A 19,461-nucleotide genomic window follows, 5' to 3' on the forward strand; every position below is an offset into this window, starting at 1 on the left:
ATGAGGTACAAGAAGAACGGAGGAGTGGCCCCTAGTTCTGGAAAGACTCAGTGTAGCAGTATAAGACAAAACCAGAACAGGGAAGTGGGAAGGGATGGGTGGGAGAACAGAGGGAGGAAAGGGGGCTTATGTGACTTTCGGGGAGTGGGGGACCAGAAAAGGGGAAATCATTTGAAATGTAAATAAAAAATATATTGAATAAAAATTTAAAAAAAAAAGAGAGAGAGAGAAAGAAGCAAGACCTTTGAAGAAGCAAGTGGGAGAACCTCTGCACAAGCATAAACTCTGAAGAGTTTAATTAAGGTTAGTCATTAGCAAGACTCGGCACGTGGGCAGCCTGCTTATGCTGGCAGCATTACCTTTAAGGCAGGCAGCTAAAGCTCAGCATCGGGGGCTGTTTGATACTCACATTTGATGCTCTCTCACAAAAGCTGCAAACTCAGGATCGTTAGCATAGAGTTCTAAAATCCTCATTCTCTCTTGAATTTCCTTAAGCAAAGAAGAAAAGGAGGGCACGTGTTACATGAGAAAAACCTGAGCAGCCTTTTAAAATGAATGTAATTATTATAAGGAATGGTGAGCTTCCGAGCTACCCAACAAAGAGCTGTAAGAAGGAAACCTCCCTTCAGCAGAACAGAAGGCTCGACACGTACTGTTTTTAGGTACCGTATGTATGTTCTAGATACCATATGACACTTAGCATGCACAAGGCCTTGGGTTCAAGTCATAGCACCACCAAAAAGAAAAGACAACTATTTCTGCATAAATAATATGTAAACTGTTCTAACTATAACATATATGTTCCTAAGGGAAAAAAAAGTGAATAATAACAGAATTTTCCAATTGTGGAAAAAGAAGCTCCTGTGTAGGGAATAAGGATCAACTTGAAGTTCAATTTTTAATGCCCTCTGCATATTCTGGGAGATACCACCAGGTACTAACTAACCTAAATATTCTCCATCATCTCTCTAGAAACTCATGCATATGCACACATACATGCTCACATAGACCAAGAATGCAGCAACAGCAATCGAAGTCTCCTACCTCTTTGGAAAGGTCGCTGCTTTCATACATCTGTCTGATTTCTTCTCTGCTCAGACCACCAATCACCTCTTCACTAGCAGAGCTATAGAAGGGGTGTTGGCTATAGGGTTTCTCATACCGTTCACATCCAGTCAACTGGCTCTCATATGCAGGGTTGTACTTCATAGCATTCTCAACAGATGACAGGCTGTCAGGCTGCCTGCTGGAGTCGCAGGAAAGAAATGCATAATTGATTAAGGCTTTCCTCTGGATGCCCAACTATGTGAAACGCTATTTTTCTGGGACAGGGTTTCTGTTGGGGAAAAGGAAGTGGACAACAATGTGGGACCAGGAACTATGGGAAATGTCCAGAATAGTCTCAGGTGTCATCACTGCCCCCTGCTTCATTCGTCATAGTTATCCCCAGCACCTGACACTCAATAAATGCTGTTTGGAAATTATGTCTGCCAGTGAGTAGAATTTCATTAAATAAACACAGCTCCAACATTCCCAGAGTAACACCTGTGAAATAATCATGTGTAACCACATAGGAAATTTGACAGAAATTCGAATACTAGAGAACCAAAAGCCCTAGGCCTCAACTGAATTCAACTCAGGTCCATGATCTGAGCAGTGATTTTATGCCAGGACTTCTCTTAATGCTGATGATGCAAAGAATTTTCCAGCCTCTGCCCTAGATAAGATTGCAGTCTATTGAAAACATGGTGCAAATCTTAAGAATAATGTGTCTTGGTGCTCTCAGAAAGACCCCAGAAGGGATGTCTCCTAAGCCAGGTCAGAAGTGGGAGAGATTCTAACACTTTGCCAAGATAATCACATGGGTCTCCTTGGCTCAGATCATGTTTACTCCCTGTTTACAGAGACCCACCATCCCCTACAAATGGACATTCGTCAATTCGTCACTCCCACTCTATGATAATCACTAAACTTTTAAGACTCCCTGCCCCAGCCAAACCTAGTTCAATATTCATCCAAGCGTCTTAGCTTCCCATTTGTAGACTACTTAGATTTCTTTAATGTAGCATCAGTTTGAAGATGTCTTCATTCAACTTCACAGATTTTTGCTTTCACCCAGCTCTTTGCCACAGGCATTCAGTTCCACTAGGAAGCTCTTACTCACCTGGTGGGCCTCTGCCTTTCTCTCCTAACATTCTGGGCTTGAAGCATCTTCACAAGGAAGAAGACAACGGCAGAAGCGACGAGGAGAAGGCTAACCACAGAGGCTATAGTGATGCCTATGACGAAGGGCTCAGACACAAACTCCTCACAGTGTTGGCCTCGATACCACCAGTTTGAACCAACCCGGCACCTGTAAAAACAGGCACCAAACTCACGATCTGAATCACTTTGCTCAAAATGATAGCAAACAGAATCTTCAGTGGAGTGGGAAAGGTAGACATACAAATTCTGATCATGTAAATATGCATTAAGGACTTGAAGAGAGTACTGGGGCTGTAGGCTAGTAGTAGCATGCTTGCCTAGTACACATAAAACCCTGGGTTCCATTTCCAGCATAGCAGGGAAAGTAAAAAGAACTGTGACATACAAGTTAAATGAACATATAACAAAAGCCTGTGCAATGTTGACCAGTAAATCTTGAATGACTGTTGTTAAAAGGCTGATTAAAGTTCTAAAGGCTTTAAAAAAAATTACATTCAGCCTTTTCATCGACAGATAACAAAAATGCATGTCCAGGAAGGAAGGTAACTGTCACCCAGCCTCAGCTTCTAGAATGCAGATTTGACACCTTTGTCATCTCACAGCCCTAAAGAGAGCCTCAAAGTTCTGAGACCACAGACTTGTACAAAAAAAAAAGTCTTCAATCACCAGAATAGTATGCAAATCATTGCTTTGCAAAGTAATGTGAATTTCTCTGGACATCAAGAAACTATCTGCCATTAGTATTCTAGTTAAACCTTTATATATTAAATATATATTTTATTTATATATTTATAAATATACATTAAGCATATAAATATATGTTAAAGCTTTATTACATAAGAGCAGTTGGATCACCTCCAGCGGGTTTCTGTTTGGGGCATCTACAGCAATGCTTACATTCACATATTAACATCTCATTTACATTCATCCTGTTTATTCCCAGCATTCCCTCCCCTTTCCACCATGTATCTGTGCTGATGTGACTGAAAGACAGTATGTTTGGAGGGTGTTCTGTTTGTTTTTGTTTCTTTGAGTGTAGTGGTCAGAAAAGGGTGGTCAGTCTAACTGGTTCTGTGCATCTGTAGCTACCACAGTAGTTCTGATCTTATAAATAGAGCTTGGACTCACAAGAACATAGACTTGCCATCACTGTAAAAAACTTCATATTTGTGTCACTTTAGTTTGGAATAATATGATACAAGAGGCACAGAGTCATTAAGAGTACAGTCAAGAGGCTAGAAAGATGGCTTTTGAACAGATAAGAACTCTTGGTGCTCTAACAGAGAACCAGGATTTGGTTCCTAGAACATACATGTCAACCATCTGTAATTCCAGTCCCAAGGAATCTAACACCTTATGACCTCTGTGGGCACCAGGCACACACAAGATGTGTATATTTAAATGTGGGCAAACACTCAAACATAAAATAAATGTTAAAAGAATAAAATCTGCCAGGCAGTGGTAACCCACACCTTTAATCCTAGCACTTGGAAGGAAGAGACAGAGGCCGGTGGGTCTCAGTAAGTTCGAGGACAGCCCGATCTACAGCGCAAATTCCAGGATAGCCAGAAATACACAAAGAAATCCTGTCTCAAAAATGTGTGTGTGGTGTGTGTGTGTGTGTGTGTGTGTGTGTGAGAGAGAGAGAGAGAGAGAGAGAGAGAGAGAGAGAGAGAGAGAGAGAGAGAGGAGAGGGAGGGAGGGAGGGAGGGAGGGAGGGAGGGAGGGAGGGAGAGTGAGGGGGGGATGAGAATGATACAAGCCCCTTTCTTTGAACTTTTCCATGTGAAGTGCTGATCTTACAAATAAATCTTACATGAATAGTGATGATCTTACCATCACTGGAAGCAACACACAGAGATCTCCAGCTAATCCAAATGTTCTCAGTAGGACACATTCAGAAAAAAAAAAAAAGTTTGTAGCTTCCTGACAGCATAAAACAGCCCTAATGGCTATGTGATTCAGGCCTATCAAATGACCTAGTCTTCTCCTGAGAACTAGACAGCATCCATCTAATTGCCAAAATATAACAAACATTACTGTGATTGCCTTAAAATTATACAGTCAACCCATTTCTTCAGATGAAGTATATATAACCTTCAACGCCAAAATCCCTAACTGTGACGTACCTACAAATGGCTCCATGCCCAGGCATGATGTCACACTTCCCATCGTTCAAGCAGAAGTCAGACTGTAGATCACAGAGACTCTGACAAGGCCGATCATCCACGCTCAGGTACCCAGGGTAGCATTTGCACTTGGCTTCTCCACTCCATGGATTTACCAAACACTCAGAAAATTCATTACAGGCCTGAAACTTGCAAGGGTTGGCTTCATCACCTAAAGCATCAAACAAACCAAAGAATGATTCAAGGAAAGTCAAAGCCCAGGAACTGAGAGGCACGAAGAAAGCTCCTCCCTCAACGCACCATGGGAAAATCCCCATCCTGAATCCTAAAGACGCACCAACACCTGACTGGTACCACCAAAAGTTTTGACTCCTCATGAATTAGTCTGTATGTGTTAGATTTCTCTAAAACTTGAAGCCAAGTTATAAAACATTATGGCCTAGGCAAGCCTCTACATGTAGAAACTTTAAAGTCATTACCAGGTAACAAGAGATCCAAATTCAACAAAATTTTCAAGAGTTCTTCATTTCTTTGGATTTGGTTTTTCAAGACAGGGTTTCTCTATATAGCCCTGGCTGTCCTGGAGCTCACTCTGTAGACCAGGCTGGCCTCGAACTCAGAAATCTGCCTGCCTCTGCCTCCCAGAGTGCTGGGATTACAGGCGTGCGCCACCACCGCCCGGCTGAGTTCTTCATTTCTAACAAGCCATTCAGCTATAGGTCACCTCTACTCTACACACTGATGTGTTCCTGTCCCATGCTACTAACATGGGATGAGAGCCTAGGAAAAAATGATAATATCCTCTTGGGTGGGGATATCCTAGAGAACTCTTGGGAACAAACTAGATTTGTGGTAACTACTGATAGAAAATCATCCCTGTGCTTCCTGAGGCCACTCTGGACAACACTTTGTCTTCAGTAACCTACTCTTTCACTGACAGGGGAAGAAAAGAAGACAAAAATAATAATAGTTAGGACAATAACCAATCAAAAGTGATGTGAGGTATTAACTATAGTTGGGTTTACCACAGTCCCAGCGGGTGTTCTTCCATGGTGAATGGCCACAGGTGAACAGCAAATGGGAAAATGGTAGCAGAGGTGCTGAAAATTGAGCTTAATGACTGGGAATGATCAGGGACATCTAGATGAGAAAGTATGAGGTTTAGCTAGAAAGGATCAGGAATCAGTGGTCTCTTCATTTCCAGAGAAACTGTTTGTTAAATCAGTAAATAATTTTCATTGTTCTAGAGCTTAAAGACGATATACACAAGATCATGCCCTTGGGGTTCAGGGGACCTGGATCTCTCTCAGCTATGTGTGGGGAGTGACACAACATACTAAGTTACATTGGGTCCCCTCAGTATTTGTTCCCACTCTGAGACGCAGAATGTGACCTTTCATGGAAATAGAGAGTTTATAGATGTAATCATGTCAAGTCATAACTGGGTTGGGCTGGGCCATTCAGGAGTGCTATCCTTCTTAGATGAGGAAGGACTGGACTCAGAGACACAGTCAGGGAAGAAGGCCACATATAGTCAGAGGTAAATGCTGGACTAACAAGCCAAGGAATGCCAGAGATTTTCAGCAAATATAAGAAATACAAAAATGTAAGAAAGCCTCTTTCCTGGAGTTTTCAAAGGAAGCATGTCTCCACCAATGAGAGCAAAATTTTTGGAAACACGAAATGTAAATAAAGTTGGGTAAAATAGAAGCTGTGCTTGCCATAGTCAATGTTGGCATAAAGCAACAGTATTAATTTAAAATATACGTGTAGTAGAGAAACTCGATCTGAAAAAACTTTTCAAACTTTGTGGCTACTCCATGGGAGTGTGGGGAAGAAGATAATAGAATGTCTGTTCTATAGACTAGACACTATGAGGCAAATGTGTTAGCTATTGGAATCCTTTTTGAAAAGGAGTTGACTAGAAACTAAATATACAGCTCAGTGGATGAGCACCCGCCTAACGTGTGTGAGCCCCGGAACTTTGGAAATGGAAGGGACATGTCATGACAACGACAACAGTAAGTCATAACTGCTCACGCTTGTGGAGCTAGTGACAAGCTCCTGCATACATGTTTAGTCCTGAGACTCCACTTTATTAAATACACAGACTGGCTAATAGAATGCCCATGTAATATATGAGTGACTTAGAGATCAAATGGCTTGTCTAAACTCTTGCAAATGATAAATGAGAGAGTAAAGGCAAGAATCCTTGGCTGAACTGCTTCCTCCACACACTGCCTGGCACACTGCTTGACTGATGTGCAAGCAGCCTCAGAGAGCTCATATGACAGGAGAATTGGATATTGGGAGATTAGCTAAATCATTTTCCTCACTTGCAAAGAATGAATGATGATCCTTCAAGGATTTCAAAGGAAAGAATGTTTGCTTCTTCACCCTGCTTAAAAATATAATTGGTCTTATTTCCAAGCCAGTTTGAGAATTAAAGGACTACAGAAATATGACCCTAGACATTCTACCTGACTCCTACTCAAAACCATCATACCCTAATATATGTAAGGGAAAATAATATAAAATTTCAGGATCCTGTCATAGTCCCCTGTAATAGTCATAGTTTGTTCTTCCAAACAAAATCAGTGATACCTTTAGTAAATGCACAATATTCCTAAATACCTTCTCAGGTACTTTAAGTACCGTGCTAAGGTCTGACTAAGTGCTTACTACCACAGACATATTCTCAGTCCTTATGGAAAGTGCAAGTGGGAAATGGTAACTAAGCACTGCTTGGGGTTCAGGCCTTGTGGCTACTGAACCAAGCAACCATTGATATACAGACAGCAGCCAAGTAAAATCATTTAAAAGCTGATTTTCAAAGAGTGATAGGACTGCTGTCTGGAGAACAGGCAGGCGGAGGGGCCGAGCAGTGGGAAAGGCACTCCTTATGGGGCATGGTGCTCATTTGGATACACCAGTAACCATGGCAATAGAGATAAGAGCCAAGATTTGGGATATTTTAGAATTCAGTATTAATATAAGTTTGGTGACTAGTTGAAATTTAGGGTGATGGAAACTATAGAATTAAGACTGGCTTTCCAGATTCTCTAGGTTCCTGTCCTAAGCAGCTGAAGAGATAAATATTCCATTGGTTGAGAAGGAGAAGCATAGACTAAATGGAGAATGGAAAGATGCACAAAATACATTCAACGTATTACACACAGAATACATCAAATGCACTCAAGCAGGGATTGTCAAGCAATTAAATAATACATCTGGTGTTAAGAGAAGCTTCCTTAGTACAGAGAGATATGGAAAGTGAAGCACGCCCTGGTGGTCTGAGACTCAGGTCTGCTATCCCAACTACTTCAAAAGATGAGACAGGGGATTGCAAATGTACGACCTGCTTGTACTGCAGAGGGAGTTCAAAGACAGCCTGGACAACTTCCCGTCTCTACAGTAACAGATGGCTGAGGATATAGCTCAGTGATGGTTTGTCTGGTACGTGGGAGGCCCCGAGTTCAACAATCAGTACCACACGCCAAAAGGTAGAGCGATCTTTGTATAAAACTTTAAAGGGAATTGATTTAGGAATGTAAAGTGTTTGTCTATATATAGCCTCTATTGAAAAAAGAAAGAACACACCCAGGGTCATGACAACATAAAAATAATAATAAAGCAAACACAGATCCCATGGATAAGTAAAAGAGCAGGAAAGAATGTGTTCAAAGGGAAGAGGGGGGTGTCCCTGAAACATTTATTTTGCTAATTTTCAAGATTCAGGACTGTGTACGATACAATACTTTTTCTTCATACAACTGTCTGACTTACTTTGACTCAATGAAAAAGAAAACACACAGAATAGAACATAGATTCTACAAAGAAACCTCAGTAATAGGCACTATGCTTACCTGATTCCACATCCAAGGAGTACTTGTCAATATCCAAGTTCATGGTGTGGTAGGCAGTGGTGCAAAAGTCTTCCAGAATCATATACATGGCATTGTTGACATTAGGAGGGACAGACTCGGCAAACTTCACTCGGCTGTTCACCACGATGCTGCCATTTCTGAAGTTCAGGATTTCCAGGTTCTGGAACCCTGACAGGTTTGACTGGAGATAAGGAACCAGCTGCAAATGACAAAACAGTCACATTTACTGCCAAGTCTTATACATGCTAGAAAGATAATAAAACATACAAAGGCAAGTAAAAAGATGCTCATATGATTTTTTTTTCCTTTTTAGTATGTATTCAACAAAATGCAAAAACCTTCTGACCCTACAGGACAACAGGCAAAAGAAGTGGGGTGAAAGAAATAAAGTATCAATTTTTTTCATATATATAACTACATTTAACACATATATTATTATATACATACATATCATGAATGACTCTACTCCATAATATTTGTATATATAGATAAGACATAAATTTTGGGAAGATGAAATGGACTAGATGATGTGTGATGATAAACAGGAGCTTGGAATGTAGTACTTAACATGAGCAACATACAATGACATGTATGTATCCAGTGCCATTATTAGAACCTTTATTTCATACACCAACTAGAAAAATAAATGCCTAAATTAAGAATATTATGAAATTTTCATAGCGATATTTAGAAACCTTACGGAACTCATAAAGCATTTTAGAGGCTCAGAGTTTATTTCCTCTGTCTCACTGATGGGCTCCCACAGTGGAGATATGAACGTCCACAAAAGACGGGTCTCACAGTGAGTTTGCGATTTCCTTTCACAGTTCATTTCACTCTCAGAATTCCTGGCATACAATCTTTAGCATCTAACTTGTCATATGACCCTGATGTCACCGTTTCTGTCTCCAGTTCTGGAATTCACCTGTCTTACTATTCTCCTATCACCCCAAAGCCATGATGCTACCTAAGGATGATGGGAAATTTGCGCCCATGGGAAACCCCTCCTCTGGGATCAGACATGGTGTGCCGAGGGTGGGAGGGAGTCACATATAATCACTAATGTTCACATTTGTCATTCTTGCTCACCAGTTCTATGAATCTTTGCTCCAGGGCTTTATATTCCAAGGAGTTTTTGTTAAACAGGTCTTCTGAAAACAACATGTTTGTCACTCGGAGGCTGAAGAAAACCACCAATGCTCCTGCCGTCTGGGTGTGACTCAAGACACCTCCTCTTGTGGGCTGAGCCACAAAAGGCATCTCTCTGTAGTGAACATTGGTAGACATTTCCACATGGCTGTCAACCTTGCCATTTTGTTCTTGGGTTAGCTCAGGCTGATAGTAATCTGTGCCTACCTGATCTAGTTCTAATGAAATATCCTGGACGGCCATTATTACCTCATCCTCTAGCTGGATGGCGTGGGTGGTTAGAGGCAGGTCAGTGGGCTGTGTCATGGAAGCTTTCAACCAGGATCTGTCAGTGCTCTCTGGTGTACTTGCCAATGTGTCTCTAGACAATTTCCCTAAGGAAGAAGTTCTTGTCCAAACTATATCTGATTCTGGCAATATGGTCCACACAGGCTGCATATCTGGCCTTGCCACTGAAACCTCACTGTCCAGTCCTTTGTGACTGGATGATTCTGTTTGTACCATATCTTCCTTGAGGAGGGTATTCACCTCATCTGTTTTCTTGGTGGAAGCAGAGGTTGCTATAGTTGCCAGTAAGAAGGGTGCCTTGGTAACTGAGTAAGAATCAATGTCTGGTACCTCTGAAGTGTGCTTTGAAAAAATCAGAGATGTAGGTTGAGTTGCAGATTCTACAAAGATGGGTATAGTAGATCTAATATGGGATTCTTCCTCTGTAAAATGTGTGACCCTATCTCCATATCTATGTTCTGAAGATTCAATAATTTGTTCTGTGGAATCTTCTCTGCCATCTGTATGTAATTTCTCTAGACCCTCAGTTGGTGGTTTCGTGGTCTTCTCAAATGAAGTCTCACTCCATGGCCAATCAATCACATCTACATTTTTCCCAGACCCAGAACCCAAGCCACTTTCAAAAATGAAGTCTTTTTCCACAGAGGTGTCTGGAAACCATGGGCTCACTTCCAACTGTTCTGGGCCTTGGGAAGCCAAGGAGTCCAAGCCAGAAGGTGTTGTTATGTCTTTAGCAAGGTCTTCTATAACAGAAGAGGTCAGATGTGGTGAGGATGTCAAGAGAGTCATGTCAGAGTCTTCCATGGGTGGTACTGTTTCTTTTGGCACAGGTTGAATTAATGAGCTTGAAGGCAATTCATCAATAGAAGCATCTTCTGATTCTTCAGTGTTGGCTAATCCTAAAAAAAATAGTTTTCAATTATTTAATCTACAAATGAAAACCTAGTTCCCCATAAAACTAGCTATCTATTTTCTCCAGTTACCAGGGACAATGGCTGACCTTAATATCTATCTATACTATAGAAAGGTATGATTATAAATTCATAGTATGGAATAAGCATTACTGAATATAATTCCCATCTCTGAAATAAAGCTTTGACAATTGAAATAATCCTCAAGCACTTGACTGTTTTTCCAATGAAAATGAACAGATTGAACTAGAACACTAGAGATTTAGGGAGAATTTTTTTCTGGAAATTGTGTTTCTCTCTCTCTCTCTCTCTCTCTCTCTCTCTCTCTCTCTCTCTCTCTCTCTCTTCTGTAGTTATTATCTATCATTCTTCAGATTTCCCCCATGTTCAAAATTCTAGACCCAATATTTTTATCTTTATTCCCCTTCTCTTTCACACGCTGCCATGTTTTCCTCTTCACTGTGATCTCTTCAAAGCCCTCGCCCTCTGATTCAGTAAAGGATTATGGAAAGTGATTAACATTTCTCACCATCTTCTAATATGGAAGATCCAGAAGTCCTTTCCTCAGGAGCCACAGGCAGGTCAATCTGAAGCACTGCTGGGGTAACAGAATGAAGAGTCAAGCGGCTACCCCCTAAAACCTCTGGGGGAGAACTGAGGCCCACCTTCGAGGGAGAAGCTAACTTGGGTGTAGACACCACATCACCCAAAGTACTTTCTGACTGGAGTTCCCTGCCAGTGGCTGAGGGAGGACTGGAGCTGAAATCAAATGGTGAAATGGTGGTGGTGGTGGTGGTGGTGGTGGTGGTGGTGGTGGTGGATTCATCTGCTGAGAGCCATTCAGCTTGAAGGGTATTATCCTGGGGAGGGAGAGAAAGGCTAAATCATATCATAGAGAAAAGAGAGACGGAAATGTCATATGGTATGGGAGAAACACAAGGTCTCTTGAAGCAAATATTCTGGAATCAAACCCCACTTCAGCTAGTTAGTAGTCTGAAAATCAGCTGAAAACCTGTGTGGCCTCTCAAAGTTCACCTGTAAAAGGCTGGGTGAAATGCCGTATATTTAGAAAACTCTAAACAAAGTGAATCCATGAGAGAGAATACTGGTTCTTTGTCTTTAGATGTTTCATTTTCTTCTATCTTCTTTAGCTTAATTGACTTTTAAAACATAAAAGTTAGCTATATGCGCAACTCTCTGGCAAAGACCTTAGTGTACTACCCACAGTAGGAAGGAATAATTAACAGTTTTACCTATCATTTCAAAAAATTAGGGGCCTTTATTTTAATGAAAAATATCACCATGTCACAATTTGTGTGGTTGTTTCAAATAAGAAGCCTCACCTACGAAATTGTTACATCCCTCAAAATACTTTTCTCTTTGCCCCAACTTTCTATTAATATAGTGATAACCTTACTTCAACAGTTGGTTTCAGAAATCAAGAGTAGAAACACAACCCTTGAACATTCTATTATTAAATCTTATTTTAAAAGATACTATGTAAAGAAAATTAAACAATGATATTAATAGGTAAAAGTCATGGCATTTTGTTGGAGTTTACACATTTTAATCTATGCTGGGCATTTGCCTGAAAAACAATATCCCTCTTTTAAGATTTCTTTATTTTTAGTTTATATGTATGATTATTTTGCCTGCATATATGTAATGAATGCATGCCTGATGCCCACGCAAGCCAGGAGAAAGCACTGGATCTCCGTGGGATGGAATTAGGAACAGTTGTAAGCAGATATGTGGGTGCTGGGAATGGAACCCAGGTCCACTACAAAAGTACCAAGTGCTCTTAATTGTTAAACCATCTCTCCCACTCCGAGAGTCCCATATTCTAGTAAGCTAAGTTTGCTGGAGTAAAACGCACAGTATGAGATAAAATGCATGTGTATGGAGGAGGAAACCAAAGACCATCCTCAGACAGTAAGGTACAACAGCAAAGGAGGTGGAGAGGAAGAGAAAGATAGTGGGGGAACACCACCCTCTTGGGGAATCCCCGGTTAGTGTGAACCTGAAAAGAGTAGGAGTTCACGGATCAGGCCAGTAGACAGGATCTCGTCAGGGAAACAATTTTCAGCACTCATACAGCCAACCTTAGCAGCTTGGGAGCTGAGAACTATTGGAGGCACCGTTGTTAGCCTTAGGTAACTAACTAACTGCTCAGTGTAGGCCGCTTGCCATTGCTGACCCATGTGTAGAGCACCCCTGTGTAACTTAACACATTAATGCACAAAGCTGCCTTGGATTTTGCTTAAAATGTCCAAGTTATTCTGAATGGACTTGATGGAGAGAATAAAAAGTTCATTAACAAATAATAAGACAATAAATTGTAATGCTGTATGTGAAAGAAAAAAAAACACTAACTTGTTAAAGGCTTGGGGAATTTATCAACCCATTCTTCAGGAATGGGAGGAGAGGCAAGTATGTCATTGTAATCAAAGCATCTAATTTGTAACCTCAGAAGACTATAGAGAATCATGTAATCTAATCATGATATGCATATTAAAGGTACAGAAAACATATCTGTAGGAGCAAAACAGCCAAAACAATCCCAACAACAACCATGCCAGGACTCTGGTTTTCTCGATACTAAAGCTGAGATGGGCGGTTTCCCTAATTTTGTATCAATACATGTTTCTAGTAACAAACTCATCTCATGAATTCCTTTTAATTCAATATGTAATGGTATATTGGCCATTTCACTGGTGCTAATTTCCATGTGAAGAACTTTCTAGTTCTAAATAAAGCATAGTGAAAAACAAGTAGTTTTGTGAACTGGGATGCCAGAAACTTCCAAAATCAACATTCCTATCTCTAAAAGAAGTCTAAAATGTTAAATGTGGTTAACAAATGTCACTTCTCTAATAAAGTAAAATGTTACAGAAATGATGTGACTAAGAAATAATGGAGCATTTCAAATCACTCATCAACATTCCAATGTTTAACTCTCTCACATATATAAATAATATATATCATTTATATGAAGATATATATATAGTAAATAATAGAAGCTAAAAATCAACTGGATTTTATAGATGTGGTGAATATAAGAGTGGTACCAGTAAATGGGAACAGTAGGCAAAGCAAGAATAAAAAGACAGAGGTTTTGGTACAAAATTACAATTAGAAGGAAAAGATCAAATATTCTATAGCATAGCAGAGTGACTATAGTTAACAAACTGTGATCTAGTTCAAAATAGCTAAGGTGGACTATTATCAGCATATATAATCGTGGTAAACATTTGGTCATAGATCACCCTTATTTGATCATGTTGTATGCTAGCAAAAACTCACATTGTACTCCACAAATATACATGACTATTCTGTATTAATAAAAAAAAAAATTTACAGGCTCTAGTCTCCTTAAATTGTTGTCAATTTCCTGCAGTTGTCACTTCTCCTAAAGAGATTTTGTGGGGACTGGAGAGACGGCTCAGCAGTTAAGAACACTGGCTGCTCTTCAAGAGGACCCAAGTGCAATTCCCAGCATGCACAGGACAGCTCACAGCTGTCTCTAACTCCAGTTCCAGGAGATCCAACACGCTCATACAGACACACATGCAGGCAAAACACCAATGCATATAAAATAAAAATAAATTATTTTTGAAGGGGAAGATAAAGAGATAGAGAGAGGGAGAGAGGGGGGAAGGAAAGGAAGGATGGAGGAAGGGAGGGAAAATGGAACTTTTGCAATGTAACTGAATAATAATACCCATTAGTCAGTGTTTCCCATCCTTGACTGACAGCCATCAAATACTCTGGCTACTTCCTGACAGAAGATAACAGGAACTTCATGGTGTCAGATATTCCTAATTCTCAAAGGCAGCAAGAAATCTACATTTTCATGTAAAAAAATGAGTATTTAGATACTAACTTTTTAAAAATTGGTTTCAAAATACATGTCCCTTTCTCAATCCAGCTAGATGATCTCTAGTTAGCAACTTCTGGCTGATAAAGAAAATGTTGTCTTTTCATTGTGTGTGTGTGTGTGTGTGTGTGTGTGTGTGTGTGTGTGTGTGTTTGGGGTTGGGGATATGTACATGTGGAGGCCAGAAGCTGATGCTGCGTGTCTTTCTCTACCATTCTGTACCTCAGTTTTTGAGACAGGGTTTCTCACTGAACCCAGAGTTCACCGATTGGCTAGCCTAGCTCATCCGAGAGCTCTTCTGGGTTCCCTTATTGGTAGCCTAGGATCTGTGAGCCCTTCTGGTCTGAGATGAACTGGAGACCCTGTTGCACCCCTGTTCCACCCACTTTTTCCTGTGGATGCCGACAACATGGACAGAGGTCTTCATGTTTGAGTTGCAGGCACTTTGTGGACTGGACTTTATGGTGATCTCCAGATCTTTACATTGTGTTTTTAAAATGCATCACAAATATCTCGTGGTGGGGAAAGCCCCAGGATGGTGTGATAAGGAAAAGCAGAGCTGAGGGCGACCCTGCCTCCTCCTGCCTCTATACCATGGATGGACTTCCAGGAGATGAAGCATTGTAATGGGACAAGATAGTGCGGAGGTTTCTCGATCTTGTGTTCCAGGACCATTTCCAAGTGTAACTAGAATCTCCTCTCCTTGAGGGAGAATCCTATGGAAAACTACCCAACTCTATTTTAAGAATCAAAGGTCAGGATGCTCTAGCCAAAGTATCCTAGACTTTGTTTAAAACTGCGTGTTTGTGTAGAGCCTGCTCCAGCTAACCGTTCATCTTAGTTGCCTGTTTGTGCAGAACGCCATCCCCACTTCCAGCTGGCTAATCTTAGCTTCCATTAAAACAGCTTGCTTCAGATTGCTAACTCTGTAAAGCCCTCAGCAGTTGCCAAACAGGATGCCTGGACAGGGTCTCTGCCTTTAAAATCACCATGTCCTAAACTGTTCTGGACACTCAGGGCCACACCTGGGTCCCTGAATACTCGGGTGTGGTCCCAGCTGACTGAAATAAAGACTTAATTGGCTATACACTGTCTGAGTGGTCATCTCTGGTGAGCTCCCCATAACACTATGTCATCTTATTTGTTTAGAAATCTGTCTACTACCAGTCTGGAAACATCTCATAGAAAGGACCACACCTAATTCATTTTAGTTTCCCTGGTACTTGGCACATGAGAAGCATGAAATAAATATATTTCAATGGAGAGGTAAACAAACGCCCAATTAATGTGCCATCTATCCCAAACCATTCTTTCTCTCAAACGGTTCTCAGTGAAAAAGTCATTGGCAATGATTCCACATCTCAAACTTAAGTTGCTCAGTAAAACAGATGGCTATATAAATCAGTGGTCAAATAAGTTTATTTTCTAAATTTCCATTGTTGTCCTGAAAACGTATACGGACTTAAAAACAACTCAGTGAGCACTCACAGTTTCATTACCCCCAAACAATTACGAGCAACAAACAACTTTGCCCCACTTGTAGAGCTTAGCAATGCAGACTTCATTTAACAACTGTAGAAGGGTTAAGTTTTCGGAATCAATGCTTGGTCCCTGAGCTCAGCACTGTGAGTCATGATCCAGGGACGTGCAAAAAAATACTTGAAATGAGAGTAGTCTGGGAAACTCATAATACCAAAGTAAGCAGGAGGGTTTGCAAAGGAGAGAGGTTTCAGGGCTGGGGCTGGGGTAAGGCACTAAGGCTTACCAGAATAGAGGACGATGTCACCTGAAGACTTGAACTTTGGGTGTTCCAAACTATGTCTTCTGTTTGGGGGAGCAAAACTCCTCTCACTGAGAAAAGACAATGGAAAACATCAATTTTGAGTCACTGCTCTATTTGAGAGCCATGTACACACATACTACACGTACACACACTCAACTGCAGGAAGAGGCAAAGTAAAATGGCGGAAGTGAGCTGCTCAGAAAACTCAGTCCTTCCGACCCCGAGCCACAGCTGGATTGAATTACTGAACAACAAGCAAACAAAACATAGAAATCTGTATCACAGAAGAGACTGTTGGCCAATCAAAAACTGAGCTTCCATGAGACCATGTTCAAAAAAAGGGAGTGGTTCTCAACCTTCCTAATGTTAGAACCCTAAAGGGGTTCTTGTGTTCTGGTGACACCCCCTCCACACCACTATACAATTTTTTGTTGCTAATTCATACTGTAATTTTGTTACTGCTATGAATTGTAATATAAATATCTGTGCTATTTGATCGTCTTTGGTGACCCCAGTGAAAGGGTATTCGACCACTGAAGGGGTCATGACCTATGAGTTGAGAACCACTGAAAGAAGGCAAACGCTAGGCTTTAAATAACCAATCCCTCTCCATGCTTTACTACTGTTTCTTTTTTGTCACTTTCAGTTTTCTATCCACACACATCATCTCACCAGGCCACAGTTCTGGAGTGTGGCAGAACAAGTCTTGGGTCTCAGGGCTGCATAACTCATAAATCATTCTTTGGTCAATTGGAGTGGGACATTTCATTTATCTTATGAATTACTAAGGTCAGCAAGATGGCTTAGTGGGAAAGCCAGACAACCTGAGTTCAAGCCCCCCAGGATCCAGACAGCATAGGAAAGAATAGGCTCCCACGGGTTGTCCTCTGACCTCCACACCTCCACTGTAGACTGAACATGCCCAAAGAAAGAAAAGGAGAGGGGAGCAAGGGGAAGGGAGAAGAGGGGGGATAGAATGAAGGAGAGAGAGAGTAAGAGAAGGGGAGGGAAGGAGACACAGAGAGAGAGAGAGAGAGAGAGAGAGAGAGAGAGAGAGAGAGAGAGAGAGAAGTTTAAAGACATTATGTTTCTCATTTTCTACTTTATCAACTGGTATCTCTCCTATTTACTCACTTCAGTAAAATACATTGTGCAGGATGTTTTCAAGGTTAAAGGTTTAATTCTGTCTCTGACGAATTAAGATAATGCAGTAACTTGACTGTAAGCAAGCTTTGCCCTGGGATGACTGAGCTGAAGACCATTCTATCCACCAAACCCTCAGGGTCCCTCCCTCCTCCTGCGGCAGGACCGCAGCTCCACCTGCTCATGATGGCCCATGATGGGAAGCCCATGGCCACAGCATCCAGCTCTCTCAGCCAGCTTCCATTACTTCTGCTGACTTGTAAGCCTTAACCAAGTGGCCCCTTTCAACAGCTCACACTATGGTAGCCTTGCAGCACCACAGCCTGTTGTGATTCACATTTCCAGACTCCATTTTCCTTCTTCTCACACTTTGTTCCCATCCCTTTAAACTGTTTCTGACTGCCGTGCTGTTCTCCACTTGCCCTGCTCTGTAACCTTCTATGGAGGAAGCCCCTGACTAATCTATCCCAAATGGCTGTAGGGCTGAAGCTCCGTTTATCAGAATGGGTCCTGTCTTTCCTGTGCATCTTCATCACACTATATTGAAAGAAGAAAACCACAGGAGGACATTATAAGTGATTTTCAACTCACCATTGATAAGCTGGAGAGATTTGGGATCTGGATTCAAAGAGGAATTTCCCATCAAAAAGTTCTGGTGCAGTGTCTCGGCGATGTAATCTCTGAAGTTACTAATTGTATAGACAGCAGTGGGTTTATCATCCAGCTCCACAAGGCCGTGGTTCTCCACCTTGTTGGAGTGCAGACTTATGAGGTCCCAGGTGGTATTGCTGATGGCCTCACCATTGAAAGTAACCGCATAATGAACATCTATCCCACTACGAACAGGAAGATAAATTAAGTTCCGCTAAGAAAGCACACAGATAGGCACTCTGGGTGAATAGAGAGCATTAGGCCAATGGAGGCAGTGTGGTAATGGATTCCATCAACATTCTCTGCAGACTCTGAGAAGCCTCTGGCACTTCTCCCCCTCCTCCCCGCCCAGGGCATGGAAGGCCATGACTTTAATAGGACAAGAATTCTAAGGAAGCCAGAGTCAACCCTACCACATTATCAGATTCTTCATGTCCCACATTCTCAAGTTTCCCTCTTTTTCAAAGCTAAATCCTTTCTTTTCACTAATTCCCATCTTCCTTCTTTCCCTGTGTAAATAACTGTTCTTGGGGAAAGGACCTAAGTAGAGAGGCCATTAGGCTAATTAGAACTTTAATAGTGTGGAGAGGCTGGGATGGAACAAGTCCAGAGCCAAATTAATAGCATTTATTGCCCACCTGTGTGTGTGACCAGACCCCCTTTGTTACTATTAGATAAGTCCTTTGGAATGTACAAACAGACCCCCTAGTTCCCACCAACCCCAAAGCTAAGATAACAGAGATTTCCCCACTTAATCCTAACCCACCTACCTAATATGACCATCACTGTATTTAAATATATACATACATGTTGATTTATGACTTTCTTCATTCTGATAACATAAAAATTTCATGAAACTACTGTCACATTGGAACATGGAATTTGCTGTAACCCAAATCTATGTTCCCAGGACGTGCTCACTTATATTTGACTCCGGAATGAGCTATCTCTTATCCTCTTTGAAAGATGTTTCTTGCATCAAGACCTGTTACAGTTTGCACTTCCTGTTTAAAAAGAATACCCTAGTTCACTGAGATGGCTTAGCCAATGAAGGATCTTGCTACTAAGACTGATGACCTGATTTTAATTTCTGGACCCACATAGTGTGAAGGAAAGAACCAACTCCCACAAGTTGACTGTAACCTCTATATACATTCTATGGTATACACACACACACACACCTTCTAACTCCCCCCCCCCCAAAGCACACAGTACATAATGGAGTGTGTGCTTTCTCAGTTACAGTTGTCATGTATGTGTAAAAAGATTTTGTTATTGGAACTGCTTTCTTCTCTTAAGTTTGCACAATACCCAGCTTGGCACTGAGACTTACCCAGTGTCTATTATATAAGCAGAAATATGGACTGACAACAGTCACTCATATTTGACTCCTGAATAAACTCTCTTATCCTCCTAAAGGTGAGAGCTGTACTTTGTG

General features: G+C 41.2%; 1 protein-coding gene across 1 annotated transcript in view; it reads right to left on the reverse strand.

Moving 5' to 3' along the window:
- Positions 1 to 405: 405 nt before the first annotated feature.
- Impg2 (interphotoreceptor matrix proteoglycan 2) overlaps positions 406 to 19,461 on the reverse strand; it is a 65,506-nt gene continuing 46,450 nt past the window's right edge. The window contains exons 11-19 of the mRNA XM_052157848.1: positions 17,964 to 18,208; positions 16,212 to 16,297; positions 11,099 to 11,429; positions 9,311 to 10,557; positions 8,201 to 8,420; positions 4,335 to 4,545; positions 2,165 to 2,353; positions 1,045 to 1,252; positions 406 to 489 (exon numbers count right to left, since the gene is read on the reverse strand). Of these exons, the coding sequence (XP_052013808.1) occupies positions 406 to 489; positions 1,045 to 1,252; positions 2,165 to 2,353; positions 4,335 to 4,545; positions 8,201 to 8,420; positions 9,311 to 10,557; positions 11,099 to 11,429; positions 16,212 to 16,297; positions 17,964 to 18,208 (2,821 nt within the window). The remainder of the gene's footprint in view (positions 490 to 1,044; positions 1,253 to 2,164; positions 2,354 to 4,334; positions 4,546 to 8,200; positions 8,421 to 9,310; positions 10,558 to 11,098; positions 11,430 to 16,211; positions 16,298 to 17,963; positions 18,209 to 19,461) is intronic.

The sequence above is a fragment of the Apodemus sylvaticus genome, chromosome 15 (assembly GCF_947179515.1).
Source record: "Apodemus sylvaticus chromosome 15, mApoSyl1.1, whole genome shotgun sequence".
Lineage (NCBI taxonomy): Eukaryota > Metazoa > Chordata > Mammalia > Rodentia > Muridae > Apodemus > Apodemus sylvaticus.